At 40.0% G+C, this 20717-nt stretch overlaps 1 protein-coding gene and 1 long non-coding RNA gene across 6 annotated transcripts in view; one reads left to right on the top strand and one right to left on the bottom strand.

Moving 5' to 3' along the window:
- Positions 1 to 20717, bottom strand: part of RASSF6 (Ras association domain family member 6) — a 48710-nt gene that overhangs the window by 10615 nt on the left and 17378 nt on the right. For 3 of the 4 annotated variants that reach the window (XM_019467704.2, XM_019467708.2, XM_019467709.2), the window contains 3 exons: positions 11397 to 11475; positions 7093 to 7232; positions 1325 to 1422 (listed from right to left, as the gene is read on the bottom strand). In XM_019467704.2, coding sequence (XP_019323249.1) covers positions 1325 to 1422; positions 7093 to 7232; positions 11397 to 11475 — 317 coding nt within the window. Of the gene's footprint in view, positions 1 to 1324; positions 1423 to 7092; positions 7233 to 11396; positions 11476 to 14664; positions 14819 to 20717 lie in introns of all 4 variants that reach the window. The other variant, XM_019467722.2, reaches the window with a different exon arrangement.
- LOC109277818 (uncharacterized) lies at positions 19 to 11698 on the top strand. Of its 2 annotated transcripts, XR_002085337.2 has the most exons (4): positions 19 to 522; positions 5642 to 5720; positions 6587 to 6659; positions 11611 to 11698. It is a non-coding gene; the product is annotated as an uncharacterized LOC109277818 (long non-coding RNA). The 2 variants fall into 2 exon arrangements; XR_002085335.2 differs by lacking the exon at positions 11611 to 11698 and having other exon boundaries at positions 6587 to 6843.

Genomic DNA, 20717 nt, shown 5'->3' with positions numbered 1-20717 from the left:
TAGGAAGAATAAAGATTATAAGGCCATATCATTTAGCTGCCTACCTCTTTGGGTGAAATTGTATATGTATTTAATAAGTAAATATGCAGCTAAGCAGTGAACTATAATGCATCAAACAGTGGGAAATAGTATTCCATTTAACCTTGGGATTTTAAAGAAGTTTCTATTGTAATTAGAGTACCAACCCATAGGCATGGGAGATTTCATTTTCTTCTAGCATTGGTGCTTTTGCAACTAGGTTTTTGTGGTATCTCTGGTGCCAAGACACCATAGAATTCCCTTAGAATTTAGAATTAGAAATCAGAATTCCCTTGGGTTTAGATGAGTGTTTTCAAAGGGCTAACTGGAAGGACCCTAATATAAAAGATGCCAAGAGCCATCACACAAAAATAAGGGAATCCTGGAAGGAGTATCATGGTTGTTATTGAATATGGGTTGCTACAGAGACAGCAGAGAAGACTGACTTGAGAAACGTTTGGAAAAAATAACTCAACATCGGAAGTTGTTGGTGCATTCATGAAGGTAATGTCGGCAGGGTACTATTTTCAGTCTGAAGTCAGCTTGGTAATACGGCCACCCCAGAAACATGAACTCTGCTCCCAACCCCAGTCATCAGCTCCTCCTTGTATCTCTACATATTATATGAAAACCAAATCTATGTAAGATATATGACATCATACCGGACACTTATCAGAGTCTCAGTAAATGACAGCTAGTAATATTACAACTATCACATCATCATTATGACTACTGATGTCACATGCCATAGGAGCTGCCATTTACCATTGGTTTGTCATGTTTGATATGAATTCATTTGATGTTCAAGTTGATTTCTCTTTTTCAAATAAATGCTTGAAACAACTATTAAATATATTGACTCCAGTATATTTGCCTCTTTCTGGGAAGTGTTGTCACGCAAATATCCATTAACTAAGACATTCAGCTTCTAAAAAGATGTAGAATTTAATGTGAGGGGCTTGGTCTGATATAAAAAGCTGCTGAGTATAATAAATGATCCCAACTTTGGGGAAAATATTAAAGAATTTTATGTATACAAGTTTATTCAAACCATTAGCTTTCCCTAACCTAGTAAATCTAAGTGACTTGATGTAATTTTAAAAATCATCGTATTTTTATGTAGTAAAGTTCTTAAACATCACATGAGCACTGTAGTGACTTAAATTAGTATGATCCTAAGAGATTTTTTTTTAACATAAGAGTTTTATTAAATAGTGGTGTGTAAACTGTTAAATTTCAGAGAAACGTTTAGGATTCGTGATTTACATAAAAAATGTCTCTCCATTAATAAAAGTTTGATACTGACCTTCTTGGGAATCTGTTCCTTTAGATGCTGGAACCTGGGTTCTGTCCAGCTCACTAATACGGTAAAGATCATCAAACTCCCCCCAGCGTGTCATTCCCCTGAAAAGTAATAAATCTTGTAAATGGCATCAATTCTATTCATAATAAGCCTTATGATGATTTTCAGATTTAGAGTATTAATATGATACTGAGGGACTATGGTAGGCATATCCTAAATTATAACAATTTTATGATATTATTAAAATTATATTTATACCGGGATGGTCAGTGGGTATTTTAAATAATTCCTGTACTGATTTTGAGCAAATCTGATATAATAATTGAGTAAACCCTGAAACACAAGGTTATATAGATTCTCTAAAATGTGTGTATGCAAATGGAATTAGTGGAAACCAACATAATCCATCATTACACAGATACCTTACAATGCTCTTAGGAGAGTTTAGATATAAAACTGTTCATTCTGCCAACATACTTTGAGTTCCTATTGTATTCAAAGCATTTTTGGGTAGAGTGGCTCTCAATAAGATGCGGTGCCTACCTTTAAGGCTCTTTACCACTAAGAATGCAATTTACAAAGGAGGAAAGTGTATGGGACGCTTCTTTTCTAAAACATGATTTATATATAGGACACTAACAATTTTCAATGCATTCTAATAATTACAATACATAAAACTGGGCAGCTACTTATTTTTACCAGCTGGACCAACAGTCACTTTTACTTCATTTATCTGGTCTTAGCCATGTCACTTCTCTGTGTCCTTATCTATAAGATGGGGATGATAACAGTGTGAGGTTGCTGAGAAGATTAAGTGGGTTAATTTGTGTAAAATTCTTGAAATAGTGCCCAATACAGAGTAAGCACTCAGTATGTGTTCAAAGTTATCATTTTCATCGTCTTCTTCATCAGAGTCACCTGTATCCATTTCATGATGGGTGAAGAATCATTAGGGATCCAAGATATTCTTGGGTTTCTCTAGGTTAATGGATACTGTTATTGCTGGGATTGGTCTTATTCTTACTAAAAATCTCTTCCATAATGTCTGTTTTCCTTATGACCAAAGACTGTAAGTGGTGGCATATGCTCTATCCAAATGTGACATTTGTAACATTGCTTCTATCCGAATGTCACTGGTGGCAACAATAACAAAAAATGCTTATTCAGACTAGTGGTGGTGAATATGACAAACACGAGTATTTTCTCCTTGATCTTTGAATTCTTTTCGTGTCTTTTTACAACTTTTATGTCATTTGAGTCTCATAATAGTCTTATAATGTAAACAAGGTAATCTTAACATATTTGTTAGTTAATTTTTCAGTAAGCTCTACTATCCAGAACATAGCCAGTTAAAACACACGTAAGAAAAGTCCAAGAACTACAGGTAATAATAACTAACCCAAGGGAAACCTCTTCAGGTCCTGACTCAGATTCAAGTTATTCTTACGGTAGATAAAATTGCTCATCTTCCCCAATCGCTAGGAACTTAATTATCAAGAGGAAGCAGATGCTGTTATCACAGAAAGAGTGGTAGTCATGGGAAAAGCCCAATATCAATAAAAAGCAGAAACTAAAACGGCAAGGCAGCCTGATGCTATTTCATACGGGGGAAGATGAGAAAGCCCAAGAGTGCCTGGCCAGTGGTATTCTATAGATCCTTGGTAATCTTGGTAGACTGGACACTTGTCCTCACTTTCTTACAGTTTAGTGGCGTCACACAAATACAGGGGACAAACATGGCTCCATATATGAGTGTCTGGCCCTTTCCCCTCTCTACCCATCTTAGCAGAAAACACCAATTTTGAGCTCTGGACTGTGTAATTTGAAGAGTCACCCACGCGCAACTGTGCACATGGCTACGCTTGAGGGCAGTTAACCCGGAGTCGTTCAAAGAAAACTAGGTGGAACTTTATGCAACATCAAATAGTTTAACTTGCTCAAGCACAAGACTGTTAGCATTGCCCTGACCATGCTTCAGGATGTATACGTTGGTAAATTTAAACTGTGGGCAAGTTTTCAAATGAGTTGCAAAATAAAAAAGGAGGTAGTAATTTGATAGACAAACGGGATGTGGTTATTTTTCTACCTGCGCTGGGAGAAAAAAAAAACAAAAACCTACACTATAAATGTTATTCAAATGTACACCTGTCCAGTTTCTGCTCTTTATGTCATTCTGTCATGATTTGTACAAAATGTGCGAAAGCTGATTTTAGAAAGATTAAAAACAGCAATGAAAACTAGTGCAAGTAAACATAACCTCAATAAGGCTTGGTGGTTTTGTTTTGTTTTGTTTTAGGTTTTGAAAAAATTTCAAAACAAAATACTTGGACCAGATATGAGAGATCAAAGTACTTCCCACAGAATTGTTTCCATAAAGGATCATAAGGGGTCACAGTTCAAACAGACTGATTTATATTTAAGCTTCTACCACTCCCCTTAAGCTAACTCAGTGTGACTCATTTCCAAGATAATTAAAACAAATTAGCATGACAAACTGATGATTCTCTCAATGGGTGAACAGAAAGACAAGATCACAGCCCTTCCTGCAGCTGAGTACACAACTTCCACGCCCGTCCTTTATTCTACACACACCCACTGAAGATACCACATGAGTGACCATGTGAGACCAAAGGTAGAAGTTCTGCACACAGGGGCTCCTGGGTGGCTCAGATGATTGAGCATCTGACTCTTGGTTTTTGGCTCGGGTCTTGATCTCACTGTTTATGAGTTCAAGCCCCCAGTCAGGCTCTGCACTCTGCGGAGCCTGCCTTGGACTGACTCTCTCTCTCTCTCTCTCTCTCTCTCTCTCAAAATAAATAAGTAAAACTTAAAAAAAAAATTAAAAAGTTCTGCACACAGAAACCCAGTATGAGAAAGGAGAGTTGAGGAGGGTTACAGAGTGAGGGAATAGTTCCTTTTCTTTTATTTTTTTAATGTTTATTTATTTTGAGAGAGAGCATGTGCATGTGCACACATGGGAGGGGCAGAGAGAGAAAGAGAGAGAGAGAATCCCGGGCAGGCTCCACACTGTCAGTGCGGAGCCTGATGCAGGGCTCAATCTCACCATACTTGGGATCATACCTGAAGCCAAAATCAAGAGCTGGACACTTAAGCTACTAGGCCACCCAGGTGCCCCTAGTCCCTTTCTTTATATGATTTCATTCAAGGCTCAGAATTTAAATGAATGCTACCCTTAAGGATGGCAACCAGAGTGAAGGTGTCTAGGACCAGACTGAAACAAAGACAGGACCTTAGGTGGTTTTGCACCCCACTAGGGAACAGAGGCCAAGGAACAGCCACTCCAAATTATATGCACCTTCCCGCTGAGTGTTCAGCTGCTTCCCACGGAGGATTCTTGGCTAAGGAATCGTGACTGAATCTAATCTTGCTTTTGAGTGTGAGAGCAGTAGGATCTCTTTCTGATAATTCTCAACCTCCAGAAAGATCTGATACACCACAAGTGTGCCCTTCACTTCATATGTTCTCCTGGTAAGTTTCATTACTGTGGTAAAGGGCAAGCAAAGTTTTCTAGGGAATTCTTTCTCAACTTTAAACTAAGGGAGGTAATTCCTCTTTGGTTCACAGCAATGTGCTGATAAACAATGAAAACCACAGTTGGTGTCCATGGAAGGCACATCGTGAAAATATTAACTTTTAATCTGCCACAGTATATGGACGGGCATCAATATCACTTTGTCTACCTGGTCTCTTGAAACTTTTCCCCACAGTGAGGATTTTTAGGAACAAGTGTTTTGAATTTTAATTTGAAAAAATTAAAAATATCTTGGGGGTAGCTATTTTTTTTTAAAAAGACAATGTGATAATACAAGTATCTTACTGTATCTCCTTGACATCTTCCCTTAATGTGCCATACTTATTAAGTTTTCATGACTCAAATAATTAAATTGCATCAAAAGCAGCCGGCTGCTCAGAGAACTTTGCAATGAGTTTTTCGGCAATATGACTAATGATAGCTAATTTTGCCAAATTCATTTCTTGTGCAGTTATCTAAAAGCAGAGCCCAGGGGTAATTTCTCCTTTTAAAGGATGCTCCTAGTCACTTAGAATCATCAGCCCCATCGGTCACCTAGGACCTGAAGGGGAGGGTTGCAGGGCTTCATTAGGCTGCCCAAGTCTGTGGTCCCCCTTCCGCTCTTCCACAAATACTGGACCCTTCGCCCATGGGCAACCCTTAGCCTGGATGGGAGACTAGTCAGAAGTGGTAGACAGAGGCAGTTTTCACAACAGACCAGAGGTGATGTAACTACCAGGATCATGGGGGCTTTATTCAATTTTGTATTTCGACTCTCTTCATTCCAGGCACACTGCTACACACCCCAATAACAGACGAATAAGGCATGCTCCGTACCCTGAAAAAGCTCACAGGCCAGAGCACGAGGTGGGTGCATAAAAACACAATTAACGGCGTGTTTTGAAAAATTGCCAGTGCACCTAGGAGAGACTGTAGGGTCAGAAAAAGGCTTTCTGGAGAATGTGTTACCTGACCAGCGTCTCCTAGGACTGAGAGAGGGGAGTCAGGCAAACGATGTTGAAATGCAAGTAGACTTTCCAGGAGTCAGGAAAGTAAGAGACTGCATGGCATGTGTAGGGAATTAGGAAATGTTCAGAACTGCTGGATCATGTTTGAGAACATTGGCAAGGTGCAAATCATAGTGGGGCGTCCAGAGAAAAAGTGGGGCTTCCCTCAAGGCGATCCTTGGTTTTCCTTGCTTATAGCCCAAGATCAGATTGAGGAAAAGGTCCTGGCAGCTCTCTTTCCATCCCCTCTTCCTAGAACCCCAGCCCATCCAGTTATAGATGGCAGGATGGGAGAGAAGGCTCGGTCCTCCCACAGACGCACAACAGGGGGGAGGAGTCAGAAAGTTAAGGATTAAAAAGGAGGGAAAGTGGGGAGGAAGGAAGAAAAAAAGAAAAAAAATTACATGCACGAGTCCTTCTCAGAGTATTTATTTTTATAAAAATTGCAAAGGATAATGAAAAAAATCAGCCCAACTTAATGTATTCAAGGTACAGTTGCATAAACCCACACAGAGAACGGTTTCACATTGTTACTGAGCTCCAACTGCATTTTGTTGTGCCCTGTTGAACAAGATCAGGACAGTCAGGTGGAGCATAATTAAATCTCCTTTCTAGAAAGCAGGAAGAGCCCTCTGTTCCAAGGAAAAGAGAAATTTAAATTTTACCTCCCCTTTTGGTGACAAGGCCAGGCTAACGGGCTAATGAAATTTGTCTTTTCTAACGAAGGAATGCAATCTTCCAGGAGAGAAACAACACAGCAGAGAGGTAGACCTGAGGTCCAGCCCAGTCCTGCTACATGGTAATTAGACATTTTGCACAAATTACCGAAACCCTTAGAGCTCTGGGTTCTGAACACCTACTTCACAGAATTGCTGGGGATTAAATGAGATGGTGTTAGAAGCTTTAGAGCTCCCATCTTTAAGAGTGCACACAATAAATGTAAGTCAATATGAGGATGATCTTCTAAGGAGTTAAAATGTGAAAGACAGGGGTGCCTGGGTGGCTCAGTCGGTTAAGCGTCTGACTTCAGCTTAGGTCATGATCTCGCTGTTTGTGAGTTTGAGCTCCGTGTCGGGCTCTGTGCTGACAGCTCAGAGCCTGGAGCCTGCTTCGGATTGTGTGCCTCCCTTTCTCTCTGCGCATCCCCCCCCCACCCGTTCGTACTCTGTCTCTCTCTTTCTCTCTCTCAAAAATAAATAAACATTAAAAAAAAAAAGTGAAAGATAGCTTACCTTTTGGGAAAGACATCTGGTGATTTCAACCTAGTAAAAGAAGGGATTTGTTTCTCATCTTGTATTTTTAGCTGTATAGGCCGTTTTACTCCCCAGAAAATGTCCAACATTCCTTCAACAATTAGTTTGCCATCTTCTGTCTGCAGAAGAAACCAATCATCTCAAACATTGTTTTTGTGTTATTTATAGAAGGTTAATCTTTTAACTGAAAATGGAGAGATCAAGTCTATAAGACATTTTAATAGATAAAAAGAAATTCCCCGATAGGGTTGTTTGGCTTTTCAATTTATCCTCAAAATAATTCAATTTTGGAAACATTCTTTTATTTTTGAAAACAGCTCTAACCAGTAAAGTAAGTCATAATGGTAATGATATGCCCACCAGAGGGCAGAGCATGTTAAAATGCTTTCTGAACTCCAGGATTCTTCAATGAGGTAGAAGTTTAATTCTAGTCAACGTAAAATTAAAGCAGAATTGAAAACTATACTAAACTAGGAATCAGAAGAATACCTCTTCAGAGATTTAGTGGCTATTTGCTCATTTCTGAACAGGAAATTTTTAACTCACGAAATTATTATGCTGAATGAGTTAGAAATGTATGAAAAACAGTGTAAAATGTATAACAGAAATTACATATTGGAAAAAATCAATAGCATTTGACTAATTTTTAAGTTGGAAATGTAACAAAAGAAGGAAATTCCATGCAAACACGGACTGTGAACACTTACGTATTCTGTGGGTGTAAATATTAATGCCAAAGCATAGTCGCGTAGAATATATTTTCTAATCTATTTTTCGCTTGTATATGTAAAAGTCTTTCTGCTATTAAAGTAATGCTATCATTACAGAAATGATAACATAAAAAATGGTTTCAAAAAATGCAGAAACCAAGAAAAATCACATTCCGACCATCCAATAATTACTATAACATCCAATAACTACTGTTCTTATGAAAAATCAATTATCAGAAAATGTAAAGGACTTGTTATTTGAGAGTGTAATGAACACTCCAGACTCTGGAACCGGATAGACCTGTGTTTGAACCTGGGCTCTGTCACTTCCTCACTGGGTGACCTTAGACAAGATGCTGAACACAGTTAAGCCTGCTGCTTCTGAAGAATGGACATCATTATAGTCCCTAACTCATAGGACCTGATATTTAATAAGCGCTTCATAAATGTTGTTGCTTATTATTTCTTGGGCTGATAAACTAACTTCAGAGTCACTCCTGAAACAAAGTTATGCCCTTTCTGCCGCTTTTGAGTTCACATTTCAGATTACTGAGAGGTCAGGATACCCATCAGTTGTTTTGAACAACCAAACATAATTTGGTCTTTGAAATGGCAGCACATGATGCGGGTCCTACTTTTAGTTACCGATGTATAGCATCCCTTCTTTGTTTAATTATACTTCAACTGATCCCCTACATCAAAAACTCACAGAATAACTGCTCTTCTGAGATGATCACATTCTTGCTTTCAAGAAGAAACACTCCAACTGTTATCAGACAACATTAGGTTTTCTCATGTAAGGAATATCAGAATATTTCTTTTTGAGACAGAGAGGAAGAGTGCACGTGAGCCCACGAGCAGGGGAGGGGCAGAGGGAAAGAGAGAATCTTAAGCAGGCTCCATGCACAGCACCCAGACCGATGTGGGGCTTGATCTCACAACTGTGAGATCATGACCTGAGCTGAAATCAAGAGTCAGATGCTCAACCGACTGAGCCACCCAGGTGTCCCAGGAATACAAGAATTTTTTTTTTAATTTCACAAAGCATCTCTTTATAGATGAACTAAATATGTCACCAAAGGCTTGTTTACACTAATTTAATCTCATTGTCTAAATCCTTAGGCTTCTTCTCTTCTAGATCTATACCAGTATCCTTGGCAGTCTCTAAGATCCTTATATGCCATCTCTAAACTAATAGCTTCCAACTTTATATTTCTAGCCCAAACCTTCCCCCTAAACTCCAATCGTCTGACTGCCTTCCTGACATCAAACTTAAGATGCTCCTAATTAACTCTTGATCTTTCTCCCATGAATATTTTCCTCTCCAAGTCATTCTGTTCCCATCTGCGTAAATAGCAGCCTTATCCTTCCAGTTGCTCAGGCCAGGAATTTTAGAGCCACCTTTAATCTTTCTTTTGTACTCAACATCCAATGCAACAGCAAATCCTATGAGCTCCACCTTGAAAATATATCCCTAACGTGACTACTGTACTCACTATATCCACTACCATGGTTCTGGTCCATGCCATTTCATTGTTTGCCTGGATTACTGCAGGAGTTTTCTTTCTCATTCTTCTCTTGGCCTTTCATATATTCCCCATAGCTGGAGAGATTCTTGTAAAGTGAATCCTTTCAGATAATGTCACTGTTCTGCCCAAAACTCCCCAGTGGCTTTCCATCTCATTCCAAGTACACACTCCGGTCTTCACAATGATCTAAAGACCCAGACGCTCTGGTGCTTTCCTCCGCAGTTATCTCTCTAGCTGCATCGTCTACTAATTCCCCATTCCCACAAGCTTTCTGCTCCACTGGCTTCCCTGCTGTACTTCAACGACACTAGTTCAGCTCCGGCCCCTTGTTGGGGCTGCTGTCTCTGCCCGAATGTGCGTCCCAGAGGCTTCTGCAAGGTTTGCTTCTTCACATCTTTCAGAGTCTCAGGTCAAATGCTCCTCTTCCCCTTCCCCACTTAGATCCCTGAGCTCTCTTCCCTGCTTTGCTGTTGTCCCTGGCCCTTATTACCATTTGATATACTACATATTTCGTTTCTTGTCAGTGTGCTCTAGTGTAAGAAGCATCGAGGCAGGATATTATGTCCCATTTCTTCATTGCTTTATCTGCAGCTTTTACAACAGTGTCTGGCACATGGTAGGCAACCAATATTTGCTTACTTAACCAGAGATTAAGAAAGCTACATGTCGTCCTCCATATTGCCCCCTTTAACAGTGTCTATTATTGAAATTCAGTCAGAATGCTTTGAGAATTCTGGACTCTCACTTCATTGACCAGTGAGTAAAGTTGGAAAGGTTAAAGCAATCTGACAGTCTCACTGTGGACTTTACTTCACTTAATTAAAAAAAAAAATTAAATGACTTTTGTATGGTAAATTGAACACTGATTTGCAGAATTGGGAAGAACATGCCTCACATTATATGTTCATAACATCAAAATTCGAACATTTTCCTCAAGGAAACAAACTTCTTCACATCGTGAACTTTGTAGAAACTTGAACTAAAATATAAATAGTCATTTTTTTAAAGTTTGGATTTTTTCTTAAATTATCTTTACAATGATATAGATTAGAGATCTAAGATATAGGATGATATTGAAATAATTTAAAATTAGGCCCATTTCTTTGTAAAGAGATTAGTTATTTCCTTTTTCTATTACATATGGGAAGGTAACTGAAATATTCAATCAAACTAACTCATTTAACTTCACTAGTAAAGGCCAGAGTGGCTAGTAAGTTTCTCTGTGTTCAACTGCAATTTTAAGTCAAACCACAGTGGCCTAAACTCAATGTTGTACCATCAAATGTGAAGATTTTAATAGGAGGTACAAAATTCCAATGTTCCTTACGGCCAGGAATATACCGTAACGATGTGAAGCGAGTCCCATTAGAATGCAAGGCTAAGTGGAGAGATCTGTGGAGAACGAAGCATTCAAAGAAGGAGAAGAAAAGGAAGAAAGGAAAAGTCTAAGGCCAGTTTGCACTCCTAAAAATACTTTCTAGATTCAGGACTTTTCTGAAGTGTTTCTTTCACATTTTAAAATTTGTTATTATACCACAGTACACAGTCATTGGAATCTGATTCATCTTAACAACCAAATCAAACTATGTTACAGCCTGCGTCGTATTTATTCGAGCATTTCCCCATTGGTATGGACTGAAGATACTCTCTCCATTACAAATGATGTCACCACGGGATAACACCACCTTCTCTATCTGTTCTGGCACATTTGCAAGAAAGTATTATAATAGCTTTCTAGTGGAACTGCTGTTCAAAATCTATTCATACACTGTTTTAAAACTAGAAAGTAAACAGGTCATTAAAATGATTTTTAAATGCTTTTCCTGTCCCCAAAGCTGCTTAAAAGGTCACATGTCCCAGGACTGGGATTTGGTGATAGAGTCTAAATATGAAAGTCATGATCCAGTGAAAGATTCACCTGTTTTTCCAGACCACTTGTGCTGCTAGATTATAGACTCCAACCCATCCTGATTCCTTTATATAACCTCTATGGAATTTCTTTCTGTGAATTAAACCATATTTTGCATTAGTTTCATGGGCTTACCTGTCCACATAAAATATGCAGGTTTTTCTGGTTCTCATAAAAAATGTTATAGGTCTTCAATAAAGAGTTGAGTTGTTCCCTAAAAAAAGTTACATTTGGTTATACTCATGCCCTTGGACAGTAAAAGGCAATAATATTCATTCAGCTCGCAAAGGTATGAGATAGAAATGGCTCAATGGAATCCTTACTGTTCTGTGGTTTTACCTTAATGCAGGTCATTGAAAATGGAAGTCTTCTTGGGACATCGACAAATGCTGGAGGGGCTAATTCACAAATAAATCACCAAAGGAGGGAAAATGAGGGGAAAGTGGTGAGAAGACTGTTGGTAGACAGGAGACAGCCATAAAATAGAGATTTGGTTTCACATTTCTTTTTGGTTTTGCAACATTTAAGCAGCCTACATTAAGCACGTAGTATGTGCCTGACATTGTGTTTCCCACCAGCGGTATAGTCACAGTTCAGGAATGGTCACTGCTCCCGAGTTACTTTTCCTGTGAGGCAGCTGGGCTCGTGGGAATACTGGTTCCTGACACTCTTCTCTCCTCTCCCCTGCCACCACAGCCTAAGATCCTTACCCTACCTAACCTACGGGTCCAAGCCATCCTCTCATCCCTGGATTACTGCAACAGTCTCCTAAAAGCCTCTCTGATTCTGTAGTCTGTTGTAACAGTAGGTATTATTTTGGTGCAAACATGATCATCTCTCCTTGGCTCAAAACTCTCCACTATCTTTTAAAAAATGTTTTTAAGATTATTTATTTATTTTGAGAGACAGTGAGAGCTGGGGATGGGCAGAGAGAGAGAGAGAGAGAGAGAGAGAGAGAGAATCCCAAGCAGGCTCCTCACTGTCAGCACAGAGCCTGATGTGGGACTTGAACTCACAAACTGTGAGATCATGACCTGAGTTGAAATCAAGAGCTGGACGCTCAACCGACTGAGTCACCCAGGTGCCCCTCTCCAATTATCTTTTCATTATTCAGAGTAAAAGCCAATAAATAGCCTTCTGATGACCTAAAAGGCCAGATGTGATTTGGTCTTCTGTTTCCCTTTGATCCATTTCTGACTATTCTTTCCTTCACTCACTACACTATCTAGCCCCTGGACTCTAATGTTCCTTGAATATGTCAGACACATTCTCACCTCAGGACCTTTGCACTTGCTCATCCCCCTGTCTTGAATGAGCTCCCCTACCCTACCCCCACTGTCACACTGTTAGCACATTTTCTTTAATGTTTTACTCAGAAGTCCTTTTTACAAGGAGTCCTTCCTGACCACTTGATCTAAAGGTCTGCCTTCTCCCAACATTCCTATCCTGCTTTCTTATCTCTGCTCCTTAGTCACCATCTAACCTTACATGTATTTTACTTATTTGTCTTATATTCGGTCTCTCTCACCAGACCACAGCTCCATGAGAATAGGTGTGCTTGTATATTTTGCTTGCACTACGTTCCATGTGCCTGGAAGAGTGTTTGGCACATAGTAAGAACCCTATGAACACTGGTTGAATGAAATGATCATAGAAATTCTTATTCCTAAAAATGGAAACATGCCAAATAAAGGGGGAAAAACATCTTTACATAAATAGTTTTATGGGGGATGGGGTGGGAAACCTCATTAAATTTCCAAATATATCATTTGTTAAAATTCCTTCGATCTTCAATATCTGTTTCCCTCCCATAAGAATATTGGCTCCATGAGGGCAGCAATTTTGGTCTATTTTATTCATTACTGTCTTCCCAGTGCTAGAACAGAGACTTGATCAGAGTAGGCTCTTATTCAATAAAGATTTATTAAATGCTGAATGACAGAATTCATGTATATTGATTTTTATGCTTGATATCATGTAGACATACTCTTTCCATCTGACTTTGCAATTTTATTTTATCAAAAAAAAATTTTTTAATGCTTATTTATTTTGAGAGAGAGTGTGAGCAGGGGAGGGGCAGACAGAGAGGGAGACACAGAATCTGAATCTGGCTCCAGGCTCTGACAGCCCCCAATGGGGGGGCTCGAACTCACGAACAAGGAGATCATGACCTGAGCCAAAGTTGGACTCTCAACCAACTGAGCCGCCTAGGCGCCCCTCACTTTGTAACTTTAATACACAGATTTTCAAGGTTCAATACACTTCAGTTGCCACATTAAAAAAAAAAAAAAAAGTTCTACAGAATTCCTCCATGCTATGGTTCCATTTCCAACTGAGTTACTTTAGAATTTCAATGTTAATGAATATTTCTGTTCTAAATATCATTGCACACACAAGAGATTCGTTCCCTTGGAGTCATTACTGTGGGATATCTCCTAAAAATTATTGTACTGGTGAGGAGCATGAACACTTTTTATAGCTCTCATTATTGAGTGCTAGGGCAGCATATAGAAATTTCTGGTTCACTTGAGATGCAATTCCTGATATGCTGAGCTGTGAGGGTTGTTATTAAGGCAAATGAATTTTTATATAATCTTATTCCCTCAGCTTCTGTTTCTGATAAAATTGCATAATAGGATATGGTACAAATATCCTTCAAAGTATTTACCTAAGAATCATGTATAATTAGAAAGATATTCTCAGGGAACAAGCCACTTGGAAAATGTTTCTGTACCTGAACAGAACCTGACTAAATCTTCCTCTACAGAAATAAGTCTCCAGATGACCCAGAGAGTCAGCAAACTGCGGTCCTAGCTTGTCTGTTTTTATAAATAAAGTTTTATTATAATGTAGTCACGCTGATTTGCTTGCTTCTTGTCTGTGGCTGCATTCCTGCTATAAATGCAGAGTAGAATAGTTGTGACAGAAACCATATGACCCACAAAGCCTAAAATATTTATTATCTGGCCCTTTACAGAGAGGGTCAGCCAACCTCCACCCCTCCCCAAGTATAACATAGGCTGTTGCTGAACACCACAGAAGTCATCCATATTTTTCTTACCATAGGCAGGATCATTCTGACCGAATATTAATGAGACTTTGAAGGATTCTGGGATAAAGTGAAGAATTAGACAAAAAAACCCAAACAAACAAACACAAAACCTCACAAGTTATGTAAACAACTATAGCAAAAGTGAATACATTGCAAATATTAAAGCACCATTACATTTGATTTGTATATCCCTTCCCAGAGGAACTTTTGAAGATGATTTTTTTGCTCATCTGATGGAACAGTGGGTCTAATAGAACGCTGGTAGTAATGAAACCCAGCCTGCAACATTGTGATCTTACACGTTGGCACTGAAGGCACAAGGGCTTAAGAAGTTATTGTCAAGTCGATCACCTGTATCTGCAGACTGATTCAAACTGTGTCTTCCAACAGTGAACGGTCATTCTCTCATACAGTCATATAGTCACCGTGTGAGCTCCATTGAGGGCTTTCATTCATATTCTGAGGATGGGTGAGAGCTTCAAGGATAGATGCTTCCTACAGTGAACTTCGGAAGGGAGGGATTAAACATGAAGCGTGTGAGGAGCTTACCAGGCAAAAATACCTTTCACAAGGACATGTAGCTATTTCCATAGTTTTTGTGGAGGAAGCTCATAGTGCCGGGATTCTAAGGGTAGAACATGTAAATGGGGAGTGGTGAGAATTGAATAGCTGAAGAAGCAGGCAGGAACCTCGTGAGCCATTTTAAGAAGTTTAACATTCGCCCTGCCAGCAGGGGGCAGCTACGGAAGGTTCTAGGCAAAAGAAAGACATGATGATAAGGGCCACTAGGGAACTTACAGAAGACAGATTTCAGGACAAGATGGAAACAGAAAGATGTTTGGGACTATTGGCAAACAGTACTGGGGTAAAGGTGCATGAGCAAGGCTGTGTTCTATGGAAATGGGGTCAAGTGTCCCGCATGTACAGAAGGGTCTGAAGTCTAGATGGGACCTATACATGATTTAGGACATCTAATCACTAAAGCGCTATCTAGGCAGTCCCTAGTCAGGAAAGGGGACAGGGATTTAATACACTCTGTGCCTTGTCAATGGTAATTATAATAGATTTTTCTGGGTCCATTTACATGTCACATATGGACCTTCCTTCCCCCATCAAAAAAGGAAACAGGCATCTGTGTACCTTTTCCTCTCAGCTGCCAAAAAAGCCCCCCACCCAGCCTAGATCAGACCACTTAGCAACTATTCAGCTGCCCTAACAAAGCTATAAAATGGGTGACAAGAAATAGATTCCACATGCAATCTTCTCAGTTTACAATTCTGTGATATTTAGAAGTCACAGAGATACCCAAGAAACAAACATCGAATAGCCTATACAGTTTATGTTTGATACCTAAAACAATGACTTTCTGAGAGCTTGGTTTTTTGGAACATGAAATACCGCATCATAATATATAACAAGGTGTGTGTGTGTTGTTTTTTTTTTTTTTAATTTTTTTTAACGTTTATTTATTTTTTTGAGACAGAGAGAGACAGAGCATGAATGGGGGAGGGTCAGAGAGAGGGAGACGCAGAATCTGAAACAGGCTCCAGGCTCTGAGCTGTCAGCACAGAGCCCGATGCGGGGCTCGAACTCACGGACCGTGAGATCATGACCTGAGCCGAAGTCGGCCGCTTAACCGACTGAGCCACCCAGGCGCCCCAAGGTGTGTGTTTTTTTTAAACCACACAGTAAATAATATGGATTAGTGTTTTTACAAAACTGAGGAATGGCAAACTTCCGTATAAACTGGACTTCCAACCTACATGAAGACATAGGATCATAAGCTTCCCAAGACGGAAGCTGGCACCGTCTGCTGGCTGGGCAGAAATCACATCTTGATAGTTGCTGGTGGACACCCAGAATTATTCACCGCAGCTCGTGAAGAGTGTCAGGCAGGAGAGACTTGATACAGGGGTGACAGGTGCAGGGAACAATGCATAGGAGGGCCCCAGGCTCCTGTTCCTTTAAGGCTCCCAGGTTGGTTTTATGAGCAATAGTGGATCCAGAATTCACTGTAAAATGCTTAGGTGAACTTTGTACTTTGTGGCCCGAACTACAGCTGCTCAGCAGATGGGAATTACCCACATAGTGACGTCTGCCATGAATAATGGACTTTGCAAGAAATGAGCTCCTCAATCTTATCATGCTACTGAGCTGGCCGGAAGAAACCATTTTTATTTGATCTTATAAAAGTGTAATATTCATGGACGTGGGACAGCATGACGGATGGAACGGAGTTACGCCCTGCATCCATAGACAGAATGGATGTCAAATATTAGTGGCAATAGAATTCTCTCTCTAGTTTCAGTAATGATTTGCAATGTAATTAAGTGGATATTCGATCCCTTTCCTGGCAACCAAAAACCCTGGCCCCCTCTTTGCTAAGTGATTCTGACTATTTGGACCCGATAAAGGCAAATGAGAAACACTGTTGTACAATGTAACCCAACACAAACTTCAGAGGCTACACATGACACAAACTAAACCAGAGAAAAACACAACCCAACTCAGCCACCAAAGGCATATTTGGCCACGGCTGAGCTTCCTGACTTTGTGTTACTTCTGCCTCCTGGAGACTTGTTGAAAAGTGTCCAGGCTCCAAATCCGGCCGACCCTGAAATGCATTGTGACAGCAGTATTAGAAACAACATCCTGCTGTGCATATTTCCATGTTTAAGGACAGGAGCCTAAATCATTTGAAAGGATATCTTCAAAGAGTTGAAAAATTTAGGCAGAATAAAAATGCTAACTTGCTGCCTTAAACATTTAGTTTTCCCCATAACACACATGGATTTTGTTCATAATGTTAAATTCTAGCAATGAGATCAACAATTTCATGTTAGGTTACAAAACTGAATTTAAAACTTAATATGTTTTTAATAAAATAGTTATGAATTAAGCATGGAAAGGTAACAAATTGACCATTTTTCTGGGAAAAAAAGATTGTGACTTATTTTATGGGTCATAGTTCTGTATAGTTTCCAAACTTCATATAATAAGTGCATAATGCATTTATAATGTTGTCATAATTTTACTTCCAACAAAAATATAAAATAGGGGCACCTGGGTGACTCAGTTTGTTAAACGCCCAACTTTGGCTCAGGTTATGATCTCAGGAGTTGTGAGTTCGAGCCCTGTGTCGGGCTCTGTGCCGACAGCTCAGAGCTTGGATCCTGCTTCAGATTCTGTTTCCCTCTCTCTCTCTGCCCCTCCCCCTGCTTGTACTCTGTCTGTCTCTCTCTCAAAAAATAAATAAACATTAAAAATTTTATATATATATATATACATATACATATATATATGTATATGTATATATATATATATACATATATGTATATATATATATATATATATATATATATATATATATAATATAAGCTCCTGTATGTTTTTGGAAAGGTGGAACCAGGAAATAGGAGGACAACAGAAAAGAATAAATGGAGACTTATCATTAAGCCCTATGCCAAGACAACCCATCATTCCATGTTACTGATGTCTGCATGATGTCTGCAAGCAGAAGCAGAATTCTCTTAACCCGCTTTATCCTTCATTACTGTCAACTTGAATCCTGGAATTCAAATCGCAAACTTCTGCAACTGTTCTATAAGCGGCTACAGCTCTGGGTCTTTTTTTGCCTTTAGCCTCAGCTCCTGGCTCAATGAAGAAAGAAGACTACCTTTCCACCTTTGCATAGAGACCTTCCTCAGCTGGCAAAGTAGGTTATTCACATTTCCATTGCAAATGAAGGGATTGGATTCCACAGTTTGAAAAGAGAGAAGTTGGGAAGAGGAAGGAGGGCTGTTTTGATTTGACTGCAGGAAAAATGCAAACCCTAACTGATCAGGGACCTCTGAATTTGTCTGCCTCTCCCGGCTTCCTTTGAGGAGGCTGCTCTTTTTGAAAAGAAAGGGCTCCTAACATTGTTAGTAATTCTGCTAAAATATCAGTAATTGTTGCTGGCGGTCAGGATGATGGTGCCCCTGACTTGTTTGCTTTGTTCTCCCAAACAGTTCTATCCTAAGACCTAACTCCCTCTTCAGAGCTGACAACCCACAATAAAAAGGGCCTGGGAGTTTCGTGAGCTCCACTAGTAATCTAATCAATACGATAGTACAGCCAGACCTGCCTCTCCTCCACCACACTCCCCCTCACTGCTTTTGGCCATATTGTGACTTTTGTATTTTCTGGGCATTCATCTTTTCTTGATAACGCCTGTAAAAAATGGCCCTGGAGCCATTAGTGGATAGACGTGTCAGTTTCTCTCGGGTCCTCAACCCCTAGAACTCAGCTAAGGGCAAAAGGGTTAAAGATTAAGGAGTAATTTCATGGTATTAAAAAGAAACTGGAAGTGATGGCTAGTTGGTAGATAACAAAACAAAGAAAAATGCCCAAAGTGTTTTCTTGAGGATGAAAACTCTACCCTTGAAGACAGGGGCTTTAGCTACTCAGAACAATGCCACTGGGCATTGATAAGACATAAAAGAGGGGATAAGAAGGGAGAGGCAAAGGACTGTGCCATTTGTTCAAATACCGGTGCTTCTGAAGGAAACAGGAATGTGCTCCAGATCTGATAGCGGATTTTTGAGAGAATCCTTTCATAAGGGTAAATCTCAGTATTTGATATATTGACACACTGGCGTGTTTTCCAACAGCCTCAGACGAGGGAAGATACTTATCTATTCCCTTTTCCTCTATGGTTTGGCTTCCAAAGATTTTTATGAAAAAGATTTTAAAAAAATTCACAACCTACTATATTCTAGTTGGCAGCTGCGAGGAGCTGCCTCCGTGTCAGACCTTGTTCTCTGCTGTCACTTGCAGCAGCTGAACCCTTATGGGCAGCCTGAGCAGTTTGTGGACGGGGAGGAAAGAATGAGGGAAGTCTGTGCTCTGTCTTTGGCCGGAAACACAGAGAAATATGGCCTCTGGTTCACAGCCCTAACACTACTCACAGATCAGGACTGATGCTTCTATTTCTATTCCAAACCGAAGTAAGGACTTGAAACCACCTCCACTTTGATGAAACAGTCCGTTTTCTTGCTCTGGCTGAGTGTTTTGTCTTTTTAAAAAATGTTTATTATTTATTTTCAGAGACAGAGCGAAGAGGAGGGGCAGAGAGAGAGAATCTCAAGCAGGCTCTGCACTGTCAGCACAGAGCCTGACGTTAGGCTCAATCCCACGAACCTCGAGATCATGACTTGAGCCAAAAATCAAGAGTCAGATGCTCCTCCGACTGAGCTACCCAGATGCCCCTTGCTGTAGCTGAGTGTTTGGAGAGAACAGGTACTGATTTATGTATAGTGGTAGCGCTTTGAACCAGAGACCATATTTACCTGTTTCCTTGCTTTCTCAGTTCCTGAGCCTGCCACATTCCTCAGTTCTGTCCCCCTTTCCATCTCAAAGCCAGCAATGACCATGGAGTCATTCTCACCAGGCCCACTCTGACACAGACTCCCCTCACAGAGCCCCCTTCCTGTCTCATCTCTAAAGACCCTGGGGATCACATTGGGCCCATCTGAATAATCTCTCTATTTTAGGGTCAGCAGATTGGCAGCCTTAATTCCCTTTTGCCATGCAACTGTAAAATATTCACAGGTTCAGGGGAGTAGAATGTAGCCATCTCTGGGAGGCCATTAATATGCCTATCACAGGATTTAAGAGTGGCTCCTCTCATATCATCTGAACACATAGGAGGCATCTTGTTAGAAATTAAAATCTGTATTTTAACCAAGATACCCAGGAAATCTGCATATATATTAAACTCAAGAGGAGCGCTGATGTAATCAGTTTGCCCTTAGATATGAAACAGTATTTAAGGGTAGCACATGTCAAAACACTGAGCTCCTAATTTAGTTCTTTGAAGTTTAGTTCCCATAGGAATGCATCATCAGCAAGAATTTGAGGGATTACTATATAATAGATGATGTAATAGATGCTAGCGATACGGCAAAGTATACAGTGAATGAGACCCCCTGCACTGATGGGACTTACATTCTGAGGGGGAGGAAGACAGAGGAAAACAAAAGAGCAAAATACACTAATTTTGGGGCGTCTGGGTGGCTTAGTTGGTTGAGCGTCCAACTCTGGCTCAGGTTGTGATCTCACGGTCTGTGAGTTTGAGCCCTGCTTCGCGCTCTGTGCCGACAGCTCAGAGCCTGGAGCCTGTTTCGGATTCTGTGTCTCCCTCTCTCTCTCTGACCCTCCCCCACTCATGCTCTGTCTCTCTCTGTCTCAAAAAAATAAATAAATGTTAAAAAAAATTTTTTTTAAAGAAATACACTAATTTTACATAGGGATAAATGCTCTGAGAACAATAAAACAGGGTCATGTGACAGAGTGCATAGTGGAGGAAGTGTCAGCAAGGGTGATCAGGAGGCCCGCCATATTAAGCTGAAATCTCAATAATG

This window comes from Panthera pardus, unplaced genomic scaffold (genome assembly GCF_024362965.1).
Source record: "Panthera pardus isolate Hobbes unplaced genomic scaffold, ASM2436296v1 HiC_scaffold_13, whole genome shotgun sequence".
In the NCBI taxonomy this organism is placed as follows: domain Eukaryota; kingdom Metazoa; phylum Chordata; class Mammalia; order Carnivora; family Felidae; genus Panthera; species Panthera pardus.
The sequence above is the reverse complement of the archived record's forward strand: the minus strand, read 5'-3'. Positions and strand labels throughout refer to the sequence as shown.